Here is a 22,139-nt window from a genome sequence, read left to right as displayed (position 1 = left end):
TCTATCATTTCGGATCAAGGTACCCAGTTTACATCTCAATTCTAGAGATCGTTCCAATAAGGTCTTGGTACTCAAGTGAAGCTCAGCACAACTTTTCACCCTCAGAAAGATGGACAGGTCAAGCGCACCATTCATACCCTAGAGGAAATATTGAGACCCTTTGTTATGGATTTCAAAGGTAATTGGAATGATTGTTTACCATTGATAGAGTTTGCCTATAATAAAAAGTTATCATTCAAGCATTCAAATGGCTCCATTTAAGGTCTTATATAGTAGGAGGTGTATATCTCCTATCTATTGGTTCGAGGTTGGTGAAGCTGCCTTTATAGGACCCGAGTTGGTGCATGAGACTATGGAGAAGGTGAGGTTGATTAGAGAAAGATTGAAGACAACTCAAAATCGACAAAGGTCCTATTCAGATGTAAGGAGAAGAGAGCTTGAATTTGAGGTGAATGATTGGGTTTATTTGAAAATTTCACCCATGAAGGGTACGTTTTGTTAAGAAAGGAAAGCTAATTCCTCGTTATGTTAGCACATATCATATTTTGAGGCGGATTGCAAAGTGTCTTATGAGTTGTATTTGCCTTCGGAGTGAGCATTGGTACATCTGATGTTTCATGTGTCCTTGTTAAGGAAGTTTATTGGAGATCCTAAATCTATTGTGCCCTTGGAAAGAATTGAGGTGAAAGAGAGTCTCTTTTATGAGGAAATTTTGGTTGAGATCCTAGACCGGCAAGTTAGGAAGTTGAGGAACAAAGAAGTAGCTTCAGTAAATGTTTCATGGAGAAACCAAGAAGTTGAGGGTGCTATATGGGAAGTCGAAGCCGATATGATGTACCGATATCCTTATATCTTTCCTTCCGTTCCTAGTTAAGGTATTTAGTTCCTTAATGATTCATTCATCCCAAACCATGTGTTTTAGGAATTCTCATGTTTTCATAGGCATTCATGTTCATATAATGGAGCCAACAGATATACATGCCGTAATCCTCTTCCCGAAAGGTTGTGATTGTTAAGAACAGTAGATATACATGCCGTAGTTATTTGTTTTTTTTATTAATAGGATATTTTTACATTAATAAGAAGGTTGTTATTGTAATTTAACTTTAAAGTAGGGAGTTCATGCTCGTAAAGAAAAAGAAAAAGACAACGGAGATTTGCTAAGTTTAAGGAAAAAGAAAAAGACAAAGGAGATTTGCTAAGTTTAGCAACCTAAATGGACGCACTGAGAAGTCCAAAAAGATCCAATCCAGCAATCACTGGAAGCTGCCCTTTTATTCAGAGTTCACTGCGTACAGGAGTTTTCCTATTACCTTAAAACATAAATAATATTATCGTGTCTTAAACTTGGATACAAAGATACAGTCAGCAGACTATGCTTTTGGTATATCAAAAAAAATATGGAGCCAACAGAACACACGTTTTAATTAAGATATCTTTACTCAAGTTTTGGGATATGCCGTCTCCCTGAGCTACTCTCCTATATGCCATCTACATGTCTCAGAAAGAAGGCTGGAACAACATACCCTATGAAATCCCACAAGTGAGGTCAAAGAAAGGTAGAATGTATGCAGACCTTGCCACTACCTCACGGAGATAGAGAGGTTGTTTCCGAAAGAAAAACACACATCATCTACAGAGAAAGGAAAAAGTTAGCTCTGTCATCCTCTCAGTAAGATGGTTGAAAATTTGAGACTTCCAATTTGAGTAGGAACCAATTAGAAGCTCCGATCAAGGCTTCTATAAGTAACCAAACAATCCCTGCAGGGATTCAGAAAGGAAATGGAGCCTGGAGTTCTACAATGGCAACTATCCACTAGTGCCGTCGAAACTGCTTTGATCATTTTGTCTTCTCTTTTCTCTCCAATTTTCACCCCAGATTTTAGCCTCAGCAACTGCTCTCTCTCTGTCCAAATCCCTGTTCAACATCCTTGTTGTTTCCTTCGGTGAGTCGTCCCTCTCAGAACCTCCTTCCGAGTCCCATTTCCATCTACAACTTCCCCCTGCCCCATCATCATTCCTAGATATCCTTCCATCTCTCTCATCTTTATTTTTCGTATCATCATTATCTGCCCTTTGTCCAGGAACTGTACTAGGATCATATACCTGGTTTACTAGATACGAAATGGCGTTTACCACATCTCCTATAGGAGGACGAGCAGCTGCCTGGTCTTGGATACACATAGATGCCACAGCTAGTGCCTGGTAGAGACCTCTCATTGGGAATTGTCCTTGCAGCCGTGGATCTGCCAACTTCGCAAACTTGCGACGGTCATTAAATAGTGGTCTAGCCTGCACAATGCAAAGAACACATCAGTTGTGCAAGTTCTCAACTAACCATGCTTTATTCACGGTCATGATCAGGATAACAAATTCAAAGCATAACTAAACTAAAACGCATTAATAAAATTACCCAAGCAACAAGATTTTGCTGTCCCTGAGGTTGGCTGCTGTCAATAGCCTTGCGTCCAGTGATGAGTTCCAAGAACACAACACCAAAACTATAAACATCAGATTTGACCGTTAATTGACCGGTCATGGCATACTCAGGAGCACAATAACCGTAAGTTCCCATGACCCTTGTGGAAACATGTGACTTGTCTCCAGTAGGACCGAGCTTTGCTAGCCCAAAATCAGAAAGCTTTGGGAAATAACTCTCGTCTAACAAAATGTTGGATGACTTGAAGTCCCTATAAATAACAGGAGGATTTGTCTTATCATGAAGGTACTCCAAACCTTTAGCTGCACCAGCTGCTATCTTCATTCTTGTGTTCCAATCTAATGATTCCTTATCAGGAGGGAGATCTGCACAATAATTATTCACATATCCATGGGCGAAAATTAAGTATGCCGTAAGCCACATAAATTCCTAGAGTACATCAATCTTGTGAGATAGACATGACATATTAACATAAGAAAAGTAGAGTTCTAGATCAGAGCACTCTTAATGACAGAGGTAGCAAACTCATAAGAGTGAAGTCAGCCACTTGCAATTGAAATAGACATTTTTAAAAATGTGTGTTCCAATGGAATTTCAATGGTGAAATATTTCTGATAGACTTTGGGGCAGCGTCTATCAAAAATTGCAAAATATGTTATTTTTTAAATTTAATTTGTCTATAGTCCGTAAGTTATATACGTGGCAAATTCCATGCAAATAGATTTCCAAAAACCTACATAAAAAGGCGCCAAACATATTTTGACAAAACCAACAGAAACTGTCCATATATTTTAAATAATAAATGAAAATGTTATTTATATCACTCTATCTAAAAGTTACTATTAAATTGAACAAGTGCATGTGCACCCATAGGAGGACTCCGGAATCCTAGAGCTGTACAGCTTTGGAAAGTTTAAGAGTACAAACAAAATCAAAATCATAATTGAACACTCAATAAAACTTATTAGAAACATGAAACACCCTAGTCTGATGGAGTCTATTCACCAAGAAGACCCCCACAAAAAATGTTCAGATAATCAGATACTTCCACCAACAAATTATGTAGACATGTCATAATGTAACATCAATGGCATCCATGTTATTTTCAACCGAATTCCATTGGCGAAGGAATTAGTTGTTAAATTCATATTACAAAACATCCATCCACAAGATAGTTCGTTCATATACTGGTTTCTCTGTAATTGCATTGTAGCTTACATGAACAAGCAGAGAGATATGAAGTCTAAGAATCTGCATGTTTGTCGCTTGCATCATGGGAGGCTCGGTCTGGCCGAGCTCAGAGTTATTAAGAGCGCTTGCTTCAGTACTTTAAGCGAGAAGCAAGGCGCAGAACAGGCATAGCGTTTTTCTACCATGAAGCGCAGCCATGGTGAAAAAGTGTACGCTTCTGGGTGAGAAGCAACACAGGCGAGAAAAGTGAGAAGTGTATGCTTTAGAGAGATCTAGGGTTTTTCTTTAAAAAATTTAATGATATACTTACCCGAGCTGAGACTTGCTACGACTAATCGAGTTCGACTGTTGTGACTTATTTTCCTCTGCTCTTCGACTGATGCAACTTCTTGAAGGTAAGTTCTTCTCTTCTTCTTCTCGTCTCTTCCTCTTCTTATCTTCTCCTGTGTTATCTATTTTTTCTCCTCTTCTTCTCTTCTTCTTTTCTCCATTTTCGCTATGGCTATTCGACTGCACTATCGGGGTTGGATTACTCTTTTCTCTTCTTCTTTTCTATTTTTTCAGTTCTTCGACTTGCTGCAATTAGTTTCTATGTTCTGCTCTGTTTTTGTCTCCGTTATGCAATTTTGTTTGCTCTGTTTTTTGTCTCTGTTCTACAATTTTTCTCTGCTTTGTAATTGTTTTCTCTGTTCTGCCTTTTTGTTTGGTGTGATTGTAGTAAAATCTGTCTTTTTATTCAATGGCATCAAGCCAAAAAAAGAGATGCAGCTTTTTTTGTATGCATATTAATATTTTTTATTTTTATATTAAATTGCGTTTCAGTTGGAAAAAAGTGCACGTCTCGCTTCTTGCTTCGGTCAAGCAAACCCTCGGCGCTTTTTTCGAATTATCGCTCTCCAAAACACTAGTGGAGCCTGTGATATGATGTTTTATCCTTGGTTGAATCAGAAAACAAAAAAAGATTGTGTGCGACAAGGCTAACCCATCTCTGTAAAAGTAACTGAGTGCTTTGCGGGAATTATATATATACACACATATGTAGGGTCTTGCTAACCTACAACATGAAGGTAGTAGGTAGCATTGGCCCCATTGTTTCTTTCCCTTAAATACCCCTAATGAGACATACCAACATATTAGTGAAAATAAGTATTTCAATCTTTTCCTCTTAAGAACTCAACTCAACTCATCTTTCGCTCCTCGTCCCTTTCGTCCAAGTCTCTGCAATTTCCAGTCACCTTCCACAACATGCATCTTCTTCCACCATCTATTCAATTAGCTGCACTAATTAGTGGGTTCTCTTTAAATTTCAGATGCAGGGTTAGAGTTTGAAGTTTTGGGGTTTATTTTTTCTTTAGATCTAAGAGGGATATTTTCAACCAAAAAAAAAAAAGAGGACCTTCATATGAAGCATTTCGCCCAAATTCTTCAAATTTCTTCTTATCCAAAAATATGGTTTCCACCATAATCACAGCCTTCGTCTTTCTCGTACAATTTGCTCAATTACTAAGACCAAATTACATATTACAGCCCTCAGGGCTTGAGAAGACAGATATCAAAACCTCTACAACCCACTTTGTGATTTATTTGTTGCCAATAATGGAAAAATGAGGGTCACCCAGAAGCTGATTTCTGGAAACAATAAAGCTTTGGAATTTATGGAGAGAACGGAAATAACAAAAGAGAGAAGGAAGAGATGGACCTGATGGTGAAGGGGGGAGGGGGATCGTGTTAAGATTTTCGTGGATAGAAAAGAATGGCCCTCTCATTGAAATATTATTCGTGTATTAGTAAAGGCATATAACGGAAAACAAAAATGGGGACACTGTTAACCTACTACCTTCATGTGGTTGGTTAGGACACATATATGGTATACTTACATTCGACCTGATATTTGCAAGGAGCATTTTAGTTTGTTTAAAATTTATATTGGTACAAAACATAGAACACCTTTATATTGAGTACGAGATTAAAACGGGTCCAGATGGAGTGGGAAGGATATGATTCATATAGCTGAACTGACTAGTTTTGGATTGAGATGAAGCTGTAGTATTGTGTGTGTGCGTGTATAATTTTTTAAAATATAGATCTACACTATGGATGCATTGATACAAATTATTAATGGGTGCGTCAATACATAGAAATAAGTAGTAGGGTCTATTCACAAACAAAAAGTGTTACTTTAAATCCTTCCAACAGCAACTTCTTTGTTTTTTTGGCTTTTTGTAATATTTCTCTTAAGAGAACTAATCAAAAGGTAGCTGAAAGTTCTAGTTAGCTTGAAAGGTTGCTAGTTTCTTTGTGCTTCCAATCCAGTATTTCCCATACACGATGAAATAGGACCAACTGCAAGCACCACTAGCTGACCCAATCATTGGTTGAATTGTAGGATCTAACATTAGTTTCTTACCCAAATAGGAAGTTCGCAGTCAATTCTCAATATAGTAACCATCCCAAATAATCCTTTGATGATCCATGGGATTTGTATTATAGAATTATTGATACGGCTTATGACATTAGAATCACATAGATTATTAAAATTGACAACTCTTTTGATGGAATGCAACCATTTTAATTTTTGATGCTCCTGTGCATTTTGGAAAATTCTTTAATGTCATTGTATTTTAGATATTACCTTCTTTCAACTCTTAGTTCAAAAGTAGTGTAAGCAAGTTCTCAAATTAATACTTTTAACAAAGATTTTTAACCCTTTTTTTTTGAGAAAATACATAAGTTACCCTTAAACTTGTCTTAAAAAGACAGTTACACACTCTACTCAACGGACGACCTTGTAACACCTCAGATTTCAAACAAGCGAATACTCAACACTTAGCATAGAAAAACAAGCCTGAAATTTTCAATAGCGGGTTACCACGGGTTGACAGTATGAGCTGCGGATCCTTTCCATGGAACTGGATCAGAGGAGATGCAAAACGCCTGAGTTCTACAGAGGCATTCCACGAGCCGTGGAATTGCCACGTGGATTTGAACCTGAAAGAAGACAAAAAGCCTGAGATCCACGAGCCACTTCCATGGGTCGTGGTTGACAGTACGAATCGCACAGTGACTCGTGGTTCACCATTTCTAGAAACTTCATAACGTGTTTCCAAGGTTGTTTTCGTCTTTTCCTTATTTTCCTAAGCCTAAACCCGACAATTTGTAATTGTACATGGGTGTTAATATAAATTCCTAAGTTCCGGAAGTGCATTGGGTGTGAATTAAGGTCATAAAGAACCTCTAGCACTAAGTCAAGTTCAAAGCTTCCCTACTCATTAAGTTTTTGGAATTAGATCATGCAAGGGTCAACTTCAAATGAGCATATCTCTTAGAATATGAAAAGTTATGTGCCCCATTACCCACAAAATTATAGGTCTTTGAGTCTTCTTTCCAATGCCACTAGTCGTTCGTAAATCCGAGTCCGAAGTAAAAAAGTTATACGCAGCACTGTCAAACAATGGCAATCGACGTCCCAAAAGGACGAACCGTAGTTGGTTGCACTGGTCAAAATGATAGACCGTGGTTCTTGGCAGTAAGTGGAAAAGTTGCCTGGGGTAGAATGGGTCAAATGACGGGCTGTCCTTCAACCATAGACCATGTCTATGACCCATATATCACTATATACCATCCGTATATCAGTTTTTCCAAATTGTATAAAAAACGCTATTTTGAGTTTCTTTTCTCACTGTTCACTATTTAATTGACCCCAAGAGCTTTCTTCAACCCTACTAACTCTAGCTAAGTATTTTTCATGATCTTATAACATAAATTCTAGAATTTTTACAAGATTCTAACATCAAATCATCCTGTTATCTCTAGTGATATCGAGAATTCAATTCTAGGGTTCAAGACTTGATTTTTGAGCAAGACCCACAACTATCAAACAAATTATACATCCTTCCGAATCAAGGTAAGTATACTCTCACGATTTCCTAGTGATTCTAACATATGATTATGTATCCTAAGCAAGAATCTATGCTCAAAACCTAGGGTTTTCAAGATAACTCATCTCAAGGTTCAAGAATGGACTTTTGTGATTCTTCTTGAACGTTAGGGTTTCAATTGGAGCGATTGAAGGTATTTAAGGCTACCTTACGCCCTACATCTACCATTTCAGTTAGTAAGATCAAAGCTAGAATTTTTTACCCCAAAGTTCATGAATTCAAATTTCCTCTAATTCGAACTTCTTATTGTTGAATTTGTTATCGAAACTATTGTATTTCATATTCATTGATGATCCTTGATTAATTATTCATGCTTATTCTACCACATGGACCCTTTTTGCTAAAGTTAACTGAAAACCTTGTTATAGTATTTACATGCTTTCACGAATAAAGTAAGTTTCAAGATTATAAAGAATTATTTCAAGAAAGAGTTCAATAAAGTATATTTAGTTTCAACTGCATTATTTCAAGAAAACGCTTCAAAAAAGTATATTTAGCTTCAAGAGCATTATTTCAAGCAAGTGTTTCAAGAAAGTATATTTATTAGCTTCAAGTTCATTATTTCAGAAAAGTCAAATTTTCAGAAAAGCATAGTCAATTTTTAGAAAGCAAAGCTAGTTTTAAAGAAAGTAAAGATTAGTTCTAAAGAAGTATTATTGAGCATAGACTCTAAGTAAGAGATTATAAGTTTTCCCCTAAAATGGGACATCATAAAGTTATTGAGCATTATTGCAATATTTTGAGAGTAGTATTGAGCACCGAGTTGAGTAAGGGTTTAGATAATCCAAACCCTAGTTTGCCCAAGCTTATGACATTAACTACACTTGGGTCAAGGTTCCCAAAAAGACCTACTCCTTGCCGATTCTTCATAGACTAATATGTTCGTTTGTCTATGGTTTGAGATGCGAGAATGGTGTAGTCAATGAGGGGTGATGAAACTACTTTGCGACTAGGAGGCGCGGCAAGACAAAGTAGACGAGAATAATTCATCGATTGTAGGAATTGTAGGACTAGCTAAAATCTGATCACGTACGAAATCATGGTCAGTAGGATGTTCAGCAAGGGTAAGTACTAGAGACAACGTTTGTCAGCGCTCTTGTTGTTTTTCCACGTTCGTAGTGACTGGCATCAATGTTTCAAATTCCTCCATTACTGCTTGTACCTGTCTCAATTATGTAGATATATCGGATTCTTGTTTCTCTAAGTTGGTCATCCGGGACATCACATCATAAAACTGAGATATGTCATTAGTGTATAAAGCACGAGCCTTTTCCCAAACTTAATAACATATCAGGAATGGGCGAAACAAGGGCATCAACTTGGAATCAATAGATCGCCATAGGAGACTACATAATTGAGCATCAACCTTCTCTCATTGCGCTTTGGCTTTTGCATCTTCCTCACTAGCCTTTGCCTTTTCATCTACCATACAAGATTGTTCGTTAACAGCTTGGTGAGTTTTCGTGGTATAGTATGGTGTGGTTAGTAAGAGAACCACGTTTGTTTTGATTGTTTCTTTAATTACATGGTATGGTATGGTATGGTTTGGTTTCATGGTTTTGTAACCATGAAAACCCTCACTTTTTGAAACCATCAATTTGGCGGTATCCCATTGTTACTTAATTTTAAATGATTCTAATTTATCTTTTATTATTTATTAAACGTTACCCTAATATATCTACTGCTTTCACTATCGTATTACTCATTCTCCTCCGCAACAATTTTTGAACCTTCTACACATTCTTGATATTCCTCGTCCATGAAATCCTCTTTCTGGAAACAATCATCTTCAAAAGAGATTTATGCTTCTGGGAGTTATGATCATTTAATTTGATGACCGAAATTATCTTCTCCCTGATGCAATTTCCAACATTATCCGTGTTAACCTCTTGAGATTGTATCCCGAGAAGAGAACAACATTCTTCTTGGAAGTTCAAGTCATTGGAGGAAATGATCAGGCGAGAAAGCCTTTCTGCAAGTTTAGGTGCATAATCACACATCTGTGAGAGAAAAAAATTAGAACCTTGGCTATATATGCGAAGGGCATTTTCGTAAATTTATCAGTTACGATATAGTACCATACAGTCAAACCAAACGACAAAATTATCATTAAACAATAGCAAACATTACAGTCTATCCAAACATAGTATTGTAATGTACAATACAGTACCATACCATACCATACATTACCGTACATTATGAAACCATGGGAAACCACCATCCAAATAGAGTGTAAGTGGTCTTGGACTCCTTGACCCTTGCACCACAACTCAACCAAGAAAGCCCAGGCTAAATAGTTTGAACTTCTCATTCATGTATTTTTAGAGCAAAAAATATTAATCCCGACAGACATCTTGTGAAATCGGACTTTTGTAGCCTAAAATCTGGGAAAAACTTGTCGGAATCCCAAAAAATTTGTTTCTATCGCAGGAAAATCAGATCTGACCACCGGAAAGTGGTCAAAATCAGAAAAAAAAAATATGTGCGCAGGGTCAGAATGATGAGGCGACCCTACAGGGAAAAAATATGCAGAAAAAATGACTGTAGATAGCCTGGAATCGCCAGAAACAGGGGCTGGAGTCGTCGGATTAGAGTTCTGGCGATCGAAAATTAGCAATAACTTGATATTATGGCTCAAAACAGCCACACAACCTCCGTATAACAAGATACACAAAAAAAGTTCATGAAAAAGCCCTCACGCACCGACGTGTGGATCTCACACGTCACTGGTGTCACTGCTTCAGGTGTTGCGTGGGACGTGCACTGCCGGAATGATTGACTGGGGTTTGATCGGCGGAGGGTTGGGGATCCTGTGGTGGTGTTGGTTTTCGCACAACACCGACAGAAGAAAAAGATCACGGAAACAGTCGCCAGAAAATTGAGGCACAGTGACTGTGACTTTGTTTTTTTCCCCGGAAATTTCTCACTAATGCTTTGATACCATGTGAGAAATATTGGAGAAGAATATTATTAAATTGTGTCTCTACATTATTATACAGAAACCCTATTTATAGACAGTTTAACACAATCCTTACAAAGAAGGATTCTATATGCTACTCCAATTCCTATTCTAAGAAGGGTTGCATATACTATTCTTGTTCCTATTCCTATTCCTATTCTAACACCAACAAAGCTGGTGAAGAAAAATGACAAATTGAGAAGGGATTTCTTATGGTATGGCATAAAAGTAGGCAGGGGATATAATCTAGTCAAATAGCAAATCACTCAATTGAGCAGAGAACAGGGAGGTCTGAGAATTAGAAATTTGAGGTTGCAAAACTGTAGCCTTTTGATGAAGTGGTGGTGGAGGTACAATGTTGAAGAATAAGCCTGATGGAAGGAAACTGGAAGTGAACTCTTGCGTTATAGTATGCAATGGCAGAAGAACTTGGTTTTGGAAGGAGATATGGAATGGTCAGATTGCTTTAAAGGATTCATATTCTGATTTATTCTTACAAAAATGCAACAATCCTGATACCACTGTTTTTGAATGCTGGAGCCCTCAAGGATGGAATTAAACCTCGGAAGATATTTGAAAGACTGGGAGGTAGAAAGAGGGGCAAACCTTTTGAAGGATATTGACGGTTTCATAGGTACCTCTACTGTGTCAGACAAGCCGGGATGGAAACATAACAGGTATGTTCAACTAATAGAGTATATAGAAGGAATATTATGGGACTGGCAAGGGGTAATCCAAACATATGGAGGAAATCTGGAAAAGCATAGCACCATCCAAAAGTAAAATGTTTCAGTTGGCTGGTGGCTAGGAGATCTTGCCTAACAAAACACATGAAGTGCTCCAGAAAAGGGGACTACCTATAGTTTCTACATCCTGCATGTGCAGTGAAACAGGGGAAACAAATAGTCATTTGTTCCTCCACTGTAGATTCACAACTCAGGTTTGGGCGATCTTTTTTAGCTTAACAAAGGGTAATTGGACCATGCTAGAACACATCTCAGATTTACTGAGTTGTTGGGTGAGGAGGGAGAAGTAGAAGCCAGAAGAAGTGGTGGAGGATTATTACTTCCTGTATTTGGTGGTCTGTATGAAAGGAAAGAAACGAAAGATGTTTTGAAGATAGGTCCAATTCTCTTCAGAAAGTGAAATGAAATTGAATTGTATCTTTTTATTTTTGGTGTAAAGAACAATGTATAGAAGAAGTAGATCAACTTGTAGAATTTCTAGGAGCTTTGTAACCAGCTTTCTTTTGTCCCTCTCTCTTTCTTTCTTTTTGGAGGTTTCCGGCATATCCTTAATGCACGGGAATACAACAATACCAATTTCTCACCAAAAAAAAAAGGAAGAAGAAGAAGAAGAGATAATCAATCCAAAAGAAAGACAAAAATCACGTTGTGTTTGATGCATTGCCCAAACACTAAGACCCTTTGATTTGAACAATAAATTCTTAGATGGATGCTTGACAGTCGGATGCGTTGAGATTAACATAGGAAATTACCAAAGTAACAACCATCTGAATACATATATGACATCTTTCCACAGTTCATAAGGAAAGAAGCCACTTGCAGGATAAAAGGAGATCAAGATATCACAGATAAATAGAGGGGAAAGCAATGTAAAGTACCATGAAGGTGATCCTCCAATGATCCCAAAGGCATGAACTCGTAGACAAGAAGCCTCTGGTCTCCATCAGCACAGTAACCAACTAATTTCACCAAGTTAGGATGATTAAGAAGGCTAAGCATAAGAACCTCCACTAAAAATTCTCTATTACCCTGAAGCCCATTCCTATCCAATTGCTTAACAGCAACAACCTGACAATGAAGTATGCATTCATCATAACGTGTAAACTGAATGTAGAAGTTCACAAATTTATACATTTAGTGGTAGCAGAACATAATGTGAAGCCAAACTCTCTGTTTAACACAATCTAGCAAAAGATAGGAGGCTGTGAGATTTAAGTTCGGTCCTCTGGGCACAGATACGACAGTTCTCACATTTTTGCTCCATAGAGTTGAATTGAAATTATACATCTTTTAACCTTGCGATGCACTCCTAGATCTATTCCAAACAACTATAGACAAACATCGGAAATAACATGGCATAGATACAAGATATTATGCTTATCTCACACTTAAGCTACAATAATTTCTGTAATGGAATTGCTTTGCCGAGTTTCTGCAAAGAATTGATTTAATGAAACTTGAAAGGATATGCAAGTTTATCATAACCCTTACCTACCGAAAAGGGGTGCAACATCAGACAGGGAAACTTCTGGCGTAGCTTTAATATAACTCACTTTCTTAATTCAAACTCATTGGACCCTTCTTCCTGGGGGGGATGGGGGGGGGGGATCATTTTTAGTGGTTCCTACCTTCTCTACCTGTCGGTTTAACTACAAAACTGCAAAGTAATATGTCAAAATCTCATAACATGAGAATATACTGGACATAGATTAACCAACAAGGGACAAGAACAAGTTTGGACAAGAAAAGAAAGCAAACAAATTCACCTGCTGTACCAGCTTTAAAAAGATTGTTTTTCTTTTTATGAAGGTAACTTGTATTATAAACAAAGAAATACTCCAGCATTAGCGCATGTTTGGCTTAACTTATTTAAAGCAGCTTATAAGCTGCTTTAGATACACTAAGTCAAACAGGCCCAATTAATTTTTTTGAGAGGGACTTTCACAAATTATTTTTTAATTATATTTGTATTGAGAAGAAATATTTTGACGCGACAATTGATTGGTCTTAGATATATCACATATACATAATTTGATATACACGGGTTCAAGCCTTGGAAACAGCCTCTGGCAGAAATGCAAGGTAAGGCTGCGTACAATAGACCCTTGTGGTCGGGCCCTTCCCCGGACCCTGCGCATAGCGGGAGCTTTAGTGCACCGGGCTGCCCTTTTACATAATTTGATATACACGTGCAACACACATATTGAGAAACTAGTATACATACATACATACATATATATATACAACAACAACAACCCAGTGAAATCCCACAACGTGGCGTCTGGGGAGGGTAAAGTGTACGCAGGCCTTACTCCTACCACGGTAGGACGGCTGTTTCTGAAAGACCCTCGGCTCAATAAAAGAATAAAAGCATAAAAAGATGTCAGATAAGGCTAAGAAGTTCAAAGCGATATGGGAAAGCAAATAACATAAGCGACACAGATAAAATAGAGTAATCAAAGTACAGAAAGTAATAGATAATAGAAGAAATCAGCGCACAAGAAATTATAGTTCGCTAATGCGCCTACTAATAAGGAAGAATAACGAGACTATGTACTAGCCTTCTACCCTAATGTGGGTCCTCCACATCTTTCTATCTAAGGTCATGTCCTCGATAAGTTGTAACTGTGCCATGTCCTGTCTAATCACCTCTCCCCAATATTTCTTCGGTCTACCCCTACCTCATCTGAAACCATCTATAGCCAACCCCTCACACCTCCGCACTGGGGCATCTCAGTCGCATTTTCCGCATCTTGTCTTCCACCGAGGTCACTCCTACCTTGTCCCGAATAGCCTCATTTCTAATCTTGTCGCTCCTGGTATACCCACACATCCATCTCAATATTCTCATCTCGGCAACTTTCATCTTTTGAATGTGAGAGATCTTAACTGGCCAACACTCCACCCCATATAACATAGCCGGTCTAACCACCACTTTGTAGAACTTGCCCTTAAGTTGTGGTGGCACCTTCTTGTCACATAGCACTCCGGAAGCGAGCCTCTCTTTCATCTACCCTGACCCAATACGATGTGTGACATCATCGTCAATCTTTCTGCTGCCTTGCATGATAGACTCAAGGTACTTGAAACTACTTTTCTTTTGGATGACTTGGGCACCAAGCCTAACTTTCGCGCCAACCTCCTGAAGTGTCTCACTGAACTTGCACTCTAAGTACTCTGTCTTGTTCCTCTCAACTTAAACCCTTTGGACTCCAAGGTATGTCTCCAATCCTCCAGCTTAGCGTTAACTCCGCTACGAGTCTCATCGATCAGGACTATGTCGTCCGCGAAAAGCATACACCACGGCACCTCACTTGAATTTGTCGCGTCAATCCATCCATCACCAAGGCAAATAAAAATTGACTAAGAGCTAATCCTTGATGCAACCCCATCACAACTAGGAAGTGCTCTGAGTCCTCTCTTACAGTCCGTACCCTGGTTTTGGCACCCTCATACATGTCCTTGATCACCCTAATGTACACCACAGGTATACCTTTAGCCTCCAAACATCTCCATAGTATCTCTCTTGGAACTTTATCGTAAGCCTTTTCAAGGTCAATGAAAACCATATGCAAGTCCCTCTTTCTCTCCCTATATTGCTCCACCTATCTCCTCATAAGATAGATGTCTTTTGTAGTTGAGCGTCCCGACATAAATTCGAACTGGTTCTCTAAAATAGACACGTCTCTCCTCACACTCATCTCCACCACTCTTTTCCACACTTTCATAGTATGGCTTAAAAGCTTGATACCTCTATAGTTGTTGCAGTTCTGGATATCCCCTTGTTTTTGTATAGGGGGATCATTACGCTAGACCTCCATTCTTCGGGCATCGTTGTCGTCTTAAAGATGACATTCAATAACCTAGTCAGTCACTCCAAACCTATCGAGCTCGTGCTCTTTCAAAATTCCCCAGGAATCTCGTCAGGTCCGATCGCTCTTCCCTAGCGCATCCTACGAACAGACCCTTAACCTCCTCGACCTCAATACTCCTGCAATACCCAAAATCGTGACGCCTCCCTATATGTTCCAAATCTCCCAACACAATGTCTCTGTTCTTCATTCAAGAGTTTATGGAAGTATGACTGTCATCTCTGTTTAATGAGGGTCTCCTCTACCAATACTTTTTCATGCTCGTCCTTAATGCACTTGACTTGATCCACATCACATGCTCTTCTCTCCCGCGCCCTGGCTAGCCTGAACAATTTCCTACCCTCGCCTTTCTCTCCTAGTTCAACATAAAAGCATTCAAAGGTTGTCGTTTTTGCCGTCGAAACCACCGACTTCGCCTCCTTCCTTGCTATCTTATAAAGTTTCATGTTCGTCCACTTCTCCACCTCATCCTTGCTTTCTATCAACTTCGCATACGCCATTTTCTTTGGTTCCACCATCCCTTACACTTCTCCATTCCACTACCAGTCCCCTCATGTCGATGACGACTACCTGTCGAGACTCCCAACACTTCCCTTGCTACAATCGTAATACAACTAGCCGTCTTATCACACATACTAGTAGCATCCTCACTACTATCCCAGGCCCCCATATCCTTCAATTTCTCTCCCATCTCTAGGGCACTAGCTGTGGTCAAACTCCCCTATCTAATCCTAGGTCGATCATCCCCAATCCTCTTCTTCCTCATCATCTTGATTCCTAAATCCATCACCAAGAGCTTATGTCGTGTTGTAAGGTTTTCTCTCAGCATGACCTTACAGTCTTTGCACAGACCTTTATCATCTTTTATAAGGAGTAAAAAATCTATCTAAGTCTTAGCCACCGAACTACGAAAGGTTACCAAGTGGTCCTCCTTTTTTGGGAAACTTGAATTGGCTATCACCAACCCAAAAGCTCTTGCGAAATCCAAAAGTGAAACTCCTCCATTTCTATCCCCGAAGCCAAGGCCTCCATGCACATCATCATACCCACCCGAAATAGACCCGATGTGCCCATTGAAATTCCCTCCCACGAAAAGCTTCTCAGTAAGCGGTATGCCTCCCACTAACTCATTCAAATTCTCCCAAAAACGCCTCTTATCCTCTTCACGTAAGCCCGCTATCGGCGCATAAGCACTAATAATGTTCAACGTAATCCTTTCAACGACCACCTTAATCGACATCATCCTATCAGTGACTCTCCTAACCTCCACCACCTGATCCCTTAAATCACTGTCTACTAAAATGGCTACCCCATTCCTATACTTCAATCTACCAGAAAACCAAAGCTTATACCCGTCTATCTCCTTAGCTTTAGGACCTACCCATTTGGTCTCCTGGATACAAGCTATATTAATCTTCCTCTTCTTTAGAATCTTAACTAGCTCTATGGACTTTCCCGTTAACGTCTCAATGTTCCAAGTACCTACTCTCAGTCTAGATGATCCTTTAACCCACTTACCCCTCCTTACCCTCGCTCCCGTCCCCGTCCCTGAACGAGAACATGACCCTAGTCTACCATCACTACCCAAAGCCACGAAAACGCGTATGAACTAATAAATTATTCAAAAGTCTAAAGTCAGCAAAATGTAACTACAAGTGTATGAACAAAGAATAGATATGAAAACCGGAGGTACCAACTCACCTGGTTGTCGCCGAAAAACACTATTCACACCGGAAAAACTTTTTTGTCTCTCCCTTCTAAGAAGAATCTTGCACACAGTAGTGTTGAAATTGCAGATTTGCTTACAAGTTTTGAAATTTCAGATCTGAAATTGCAGATCTCCCTTCTCAAATCGAGCGGATGGTGAAAAATTTCTTGACAGTGAAATCATAAACAGATTGAGGTTTGCTGGATTGACTAGCCACGGTATGATCGGGAAGTGAGAGGAGATCTAAAAGTGGTTGCCGGAAATTTAGCAAAGCAACCGGTGACTATGGCCGGCGGCTTCGAAGACGCTTAGGAAGAAGAACACAGATTCCAGCAATCGTATTTTGTCATAGATTGATGAACTTGAAGAATACCGGAGCTGATAACAATATATATATATATATATATATATATATCCGATAGAGAAACCATTTGACTATTTAACTTATTGGATCCCATTTTGTTGCAACCAAGTTTCTAACAAATAAATTAGCAAATAACCTCGAGCAATGGCGAAACCAGATCTGTCAAAGCAAAAAACAGGGAATAATAATAATCCCAAGTACTGAAACTAGTCTAAAATAGAAGGAGATTGCTGGAACCAGAGAAAGCATTGCTGGAAAGTTAACTGCCCGGTCAAAAGTGGTCAAAATTCAGTGCAACTTGGATGGGGGCAGTCTCAGAATGAAGAGGCGAGTCCACTGAAGAAAGAAATCTGCAGGAGAACACCGCACACATCAGTATGTAGGGTGTGTGACACTGAAAATCTGAATTTGAGTGGCACGCGAGGGACTGTACTGCAGCGGAATTTCTTGGGTTCGGTCACATGAGGGTTCTGATCCTATTGGTGGTACTAGTATATGTGCAACACCCCTGGGGAGTGCGGAAACCTCAGAACAGTGGTGGTAGTTGCTGAAAAGTGCTCTGTAATTAGTTTTCTCTTTTAGATAATTATTTTCACACTAAATGCTCTGACACCATGTGAGAAAGAGGAGAATTTGAGAGAAAACTCAGCTTTATTATTCCCTCGAGCCATTGGGGTTTAAACAGCTAAGTACATATTCTAAAAAAGGAAATTAAAATACATAATTATAGGAATAAAACAATTTATAATGTTTACAAGATCCTAGAATATCTACGAGATTCTAACAGACTTGCATATCCCACATGTACACCTGCCCTACTCTCCACCCTCCGATACAAGCACCAGAAGAAGGAAAAAAAAGGAGTGAACCCGGGGTAACTATGAGACAATGGGGAGTGAATAGTTTTATAAACATCTCGAAGAACTAGGAAAATCTAGAAAACTGTTCAAACATATCTTCTAGATACATTTGGAAGCAGACATTAACAGAAATTACCTGACTACTAGGAAGTCGCCCTTTATATACACAACCAAACCCTCCTTCACCTATGAAAGATTCTGGCCTGAAGTTATTTGTAGCAGCTGCAAGCTCACGAAAAGTGAATGTTTGTGCGGCAATCTTAACAGCCGGTGCGTCCTTTAGCCCCAAAGACTCTCTCTTTGAAATAGCGCTGATACTTCTTGTTTTGAGTCTGTCTGCTCCTGTTCGATATATATCATCACAAAACAATGGAGATCCATAAACACCAGCAAAAACTAAGTTATTGTATTTAAAGATGAATAGAAATATTACGACAAAATATTTGGCTAAGGGGGCCCAGATACACCTTTTTTGCAATATCTCCCAAACAATCAACTCAGAAACCGTCACATACCCAAACAAATAAATAAAGGTGCTTTCTCTCAGACACAGTAAACTTAATGATAAAGGAGTCACACAGTTCAACATTGTAACAAATTATTGATCCCCATGTTCGAGTTTCACCAGAAACAAAAATACTTCCTTAAGCTTGGGCAAGCCAAAAAAATATGTACTATCCACTCTCCAACAGTTCAAACTTTATAATCCAAACATTTACATTATTTTTTACCGGGAAAACAGTACATTTGAATTTGTTATGAGGTCAAGGACACACGGATCAATTTAACTTGTTGAGTAGTTCTTTAGCAGATAAATATGTTAATAAATGAACTTATAAGAACAGTAATGAAGTAAAATAAGTCAATGAAAAAACAGAACTAAGATGCTTGATTTTCTACCTTGATCCGGAGCTAGTTAAGTGTAACCGGTTTCGGATGGAGATGATTTAGCCTAACTTTCTTTAGAAGTAAGACTTAATAAAGAATATAGAAATAATAGAAAGCTTGAAGCACAAGAATACTAGTGTATTGCTTTAGTATTGTCAAAAATCCACTCGCTTACAAGTAAGTAAAAATAATATCTCTAAGCAACAAGGGTAATACATCACCCAATAGGAAAGCTCCACTCGAGCCTCAAAGTATTACACCCAATGTAAATGCTTCACCTGGGAATACCATTACGCATGCCCGCTAATATTCTTATTTGCAGAATCTCATACAAATATATCTACTGTATCTGTTCTTTAATTATGTCTTCATGACACGGGTCCTTTTTATTCTCCTTTCCTGACTTCGGGCCATGAGTTTCCACCTTATTTCCCAATAATGACCATCTGATTGACCCATTCATGAGATTGGCTAACCGGACAGTCAACGACCCATACACTCGAATAATGAACCCTTAATGGATGTTTTTCCTGGAACCTCTATGCCAAATCATCTTCTGGCTTTATCTCTTTGCAAGTAGGCACACGTGTAAGGTAACCCCAATACAATTACCAAAATATTACTCTTAACTCCACATACAGAAATGGACTTATACCCATATTTAAACCAACCAATTCAGTTTAAAGGAGACAAGGCAAATACACAAATACAAGCCTTTTTATTACCAAATCATAATAAATTGAGACCTTGTAAACTGAATCCTAAAGAGAAAAGACAAATATACAAAATCAACTATGGATGAACCACTAAAATAGAAGACACTAAATTAACCGGAACACAAATCAGATCAATCAGCAGTTATAATGTCAATCTATAAGCTGATATATATTACAGATATAAGACACTAACCTGAAGATAACCTGGATATATTTGTGGGTGCGACTTCCTTGAGATCATCTCTGTCTTTTTGGGTATTCAGGATTTCTTCTTTTCTTGAGTCAAAACAACAGAAGCAGCCCATTTACCAGTAGAAGGTTTTCCAAATCCTCCGTGAGTTTTAGCAAATTAGGTCTAAATATCAATCAAGTCCTCACGTACAACTGAAGAAAACTAGGGGGTCAAGGAATGTGATAGATAAGGTATAACTGGAGGAAAAGGCAGAGATTGGGTTATAAATTAGATGACGAAAAAGCCAAGAAAGTTTGGAACGACAACAAAGATAGACAAACAGGAACTCCAATAGCTAGTGTAAGTTGTTACAGAGCTGTAGGGGGCTTTGTCTTCGGCCTCTGTTTTGCTTTGCTTCTCTGTCTCTGTCTCTCTGTATCTCTATCGCAAAACACCCTTTTTTGGCTTTGACCAGACCGTAATCTCTCTCGAGACAGGGGATGATTTACTTCTATACATATATTAATTTCTGTGAACATGAGTTGCACCATAATATGATGTCAACTATATTAAATAGTCGAGAAAATGTCATAAATAGTCTTTTAAATATACAAGTAAATCTAAAATGATTCCTTAATTATATATTTATTGAATTTAGTTCATGAACTATTTAAAAACTTGTTTGGTCTTTTAATTATATATTTATCGATTTTTGTTTCTTAACTATACACTTAATGCTTTAATCCTTCAAGTATTTAAATAGTTATCAGATTTGGTCTCTTATCCATTTTTTATATAAATAACTTAGATTTATATTAACGAAACCCATGCATTTGTGAAATTAAATCTTTAATCTATTTTTTCAGTTGTTTCTCTCTTCCCGCTACCTTTTTTGTCAAATTACTCTTATGAAAAGAATAATAACATCAGCGATTCAAAATTAAATTAACGATGAAAAAAGATATAAGTCCTAATTTTATTCAATGAAGAATAAAATGAAGCATATTATTTTTGCTAATAACTTGAATATGCTATGTTTCCTTCTTTAGCAGTTAACGATACATAATCATCACGAATTTTTTAGTTTTAATTTTCATACAAAAGAAAAATAAGAGATTTTATCTTATCACTCAAATTTCTCTACGTAAAATAAAAAGAACAGAATAATAAAATCGATCTATTTCAAAATTAAAAAAACTAATAAAAGTTGCAAATCTATCATTTTATAAATTTCAACTCCTGAATAATTAAATAATTCTCCTTCAATAAAGTCGTTGGACTACAAATTTTGGAATCAAAACATGTGAGAATAGAACTTTGCTATGAGCTTCCTACGGGGTTATATTGGTTTTTAAGAAGTATATGTGCTTCTTATGGGGATATGTTGTTGTCTAGGATGACTAAGAGTTGTATATAGTGCTATATTGATGCCTTAAAAGGCTATGTGTTTCCTACGGGGCTCTACTTTTGCCTAAGAGGGCTTTGAGTTTACTACAGGGCTATATTGTTGCCTATGAGAGCTATGCGCTGCCTGCGAGGCTATATTGTTTTCTATGATGGCTATGTGATTGCCTACTGGCTAGGGGACTACTGATAGGGGTATATAGATTTATTAGCACCTTCTAGGCTTATGGGGGCCTGGGTAGGTGGTCTTCTTGTTGTTTGTACCTCCGGGCTTATGGGGGCTTTGTTTGGTTGTTATTTGATTATTTTTGATATGTTTAGAGTCAGGATCAGGTCAATACACTTAATTTATTCTTGATTTATTTATATGATTTCTCTTAGTATATCATGATAACTGCTCAAAGTCTATCTCTTTCATACTCATTATTTCGTATTGATGCCTCATTGCCTGGAGGCACTGCATTCATGCCTGCAAGTCCCGACAAATGATCCAATAGACCTACTTAAAAACAGGGTTGACTTCTATAAGGTTGGCTAGCCCCTTTCTTCTAGAGTTGCCAGAGTTTGGAGGTTTTTAGCTTTTGTTGTATATATTTTTGGGTAGGTCGGGGCCCTGTACCGCCAAACTTTACTACTCTTAGAGGCTTGCAGACTAGTATATGGGTTGTATAGCTATGTTATGGCCATGTTGGCCTAGTTTGTTGGTTTGATGAGGCTTGTTAGCTATTTGTTGTATTATCTTGATATATGCCTACTTTCAATTTCGGTAAAGAGATCTTGGTGGCATCGACGACCATATCAGGACTGCTTGTAGGTAATTTCTTTATATGAACTGTTGGGAGTAGCTGTTTCTTTTACAGATTTTTTAACAGGGGCCTTGC

The 22,139-nt window shown here is 38.2% G+C and overlaps 1 protein-coding gene across 1 annotated transcript; it reads right to left on the bottom strand.

Moving 5' to 3' along the window:
- Window positions 1-1,309: 1,309 nt before the first annotated feature.
- LOC129884110 (serine/threonine-protein kinase PBS1-like) lies at window positions 1,310-20,384 on the bottom strand. Its single transcript, XM_055958480.1, has 5 exons — window positions 19,876-20,384; window positions 18,215-18,420; window positions 12,153-12,342; window positions 2,414-2,805; window positions 1,310-2,292 (listed from the first exon to the last, which is right to left on the bottom strand). The coding sequence occupies exons 1-5, from the start codon at window positions 19,985-19,987 to the stop codon at window positions 1,810-1,812; spliced, it is 1,383 nt and encodes a 460-aa protein (XP_055814455.1). The 5' UTR covers window positions 19,988-20,384; the 3' UTR covers window positions 1,310-1,809.
- Between the last annotated feature and the right edge of the window lie 1,755 nt (window positions 20,385-22,139).

Source organism: Solanum dulcamara, chromosome 1 (assembly GCF_947179165.1).
Source record: "Solanum dulcamara chromosome 1, daSolDulc1.2, whole genome shotgun sequence".
Lineage (NCBI taxonomy): Eukaryota > Viridiplantae > Streptophyta > Magnoliopsida > Solanales > Solanaceae > Solanum > Solanum dulcamara.
This window is presented reverse-complemented; position numbering and strand designations above follow the sequence as displayed.

Coding starts and splice junctions, on each gene's coding strand:
- LOC129884110 (XM_055958480.1), bottom strand. CDS start 19,987: ATGGGCTGCTTCTGTTGTTTTGACTCAAGAAAAGAAGAAATCCTGAAT. Junction 2,806..12,152: donor ATTGGAGGATCACCTTCATG/GTACTTTACATT, acceptor ATTATTGTGCAG/ATCTCCCTCCTGATAAGGAA. Junction 2,293..2,413: donor AGCAAAATCTTGTTGCTTGG/GTAATTTTATTA, acceptor TGCATTGTGCAG/GCTAGACCACTATTTAATGA.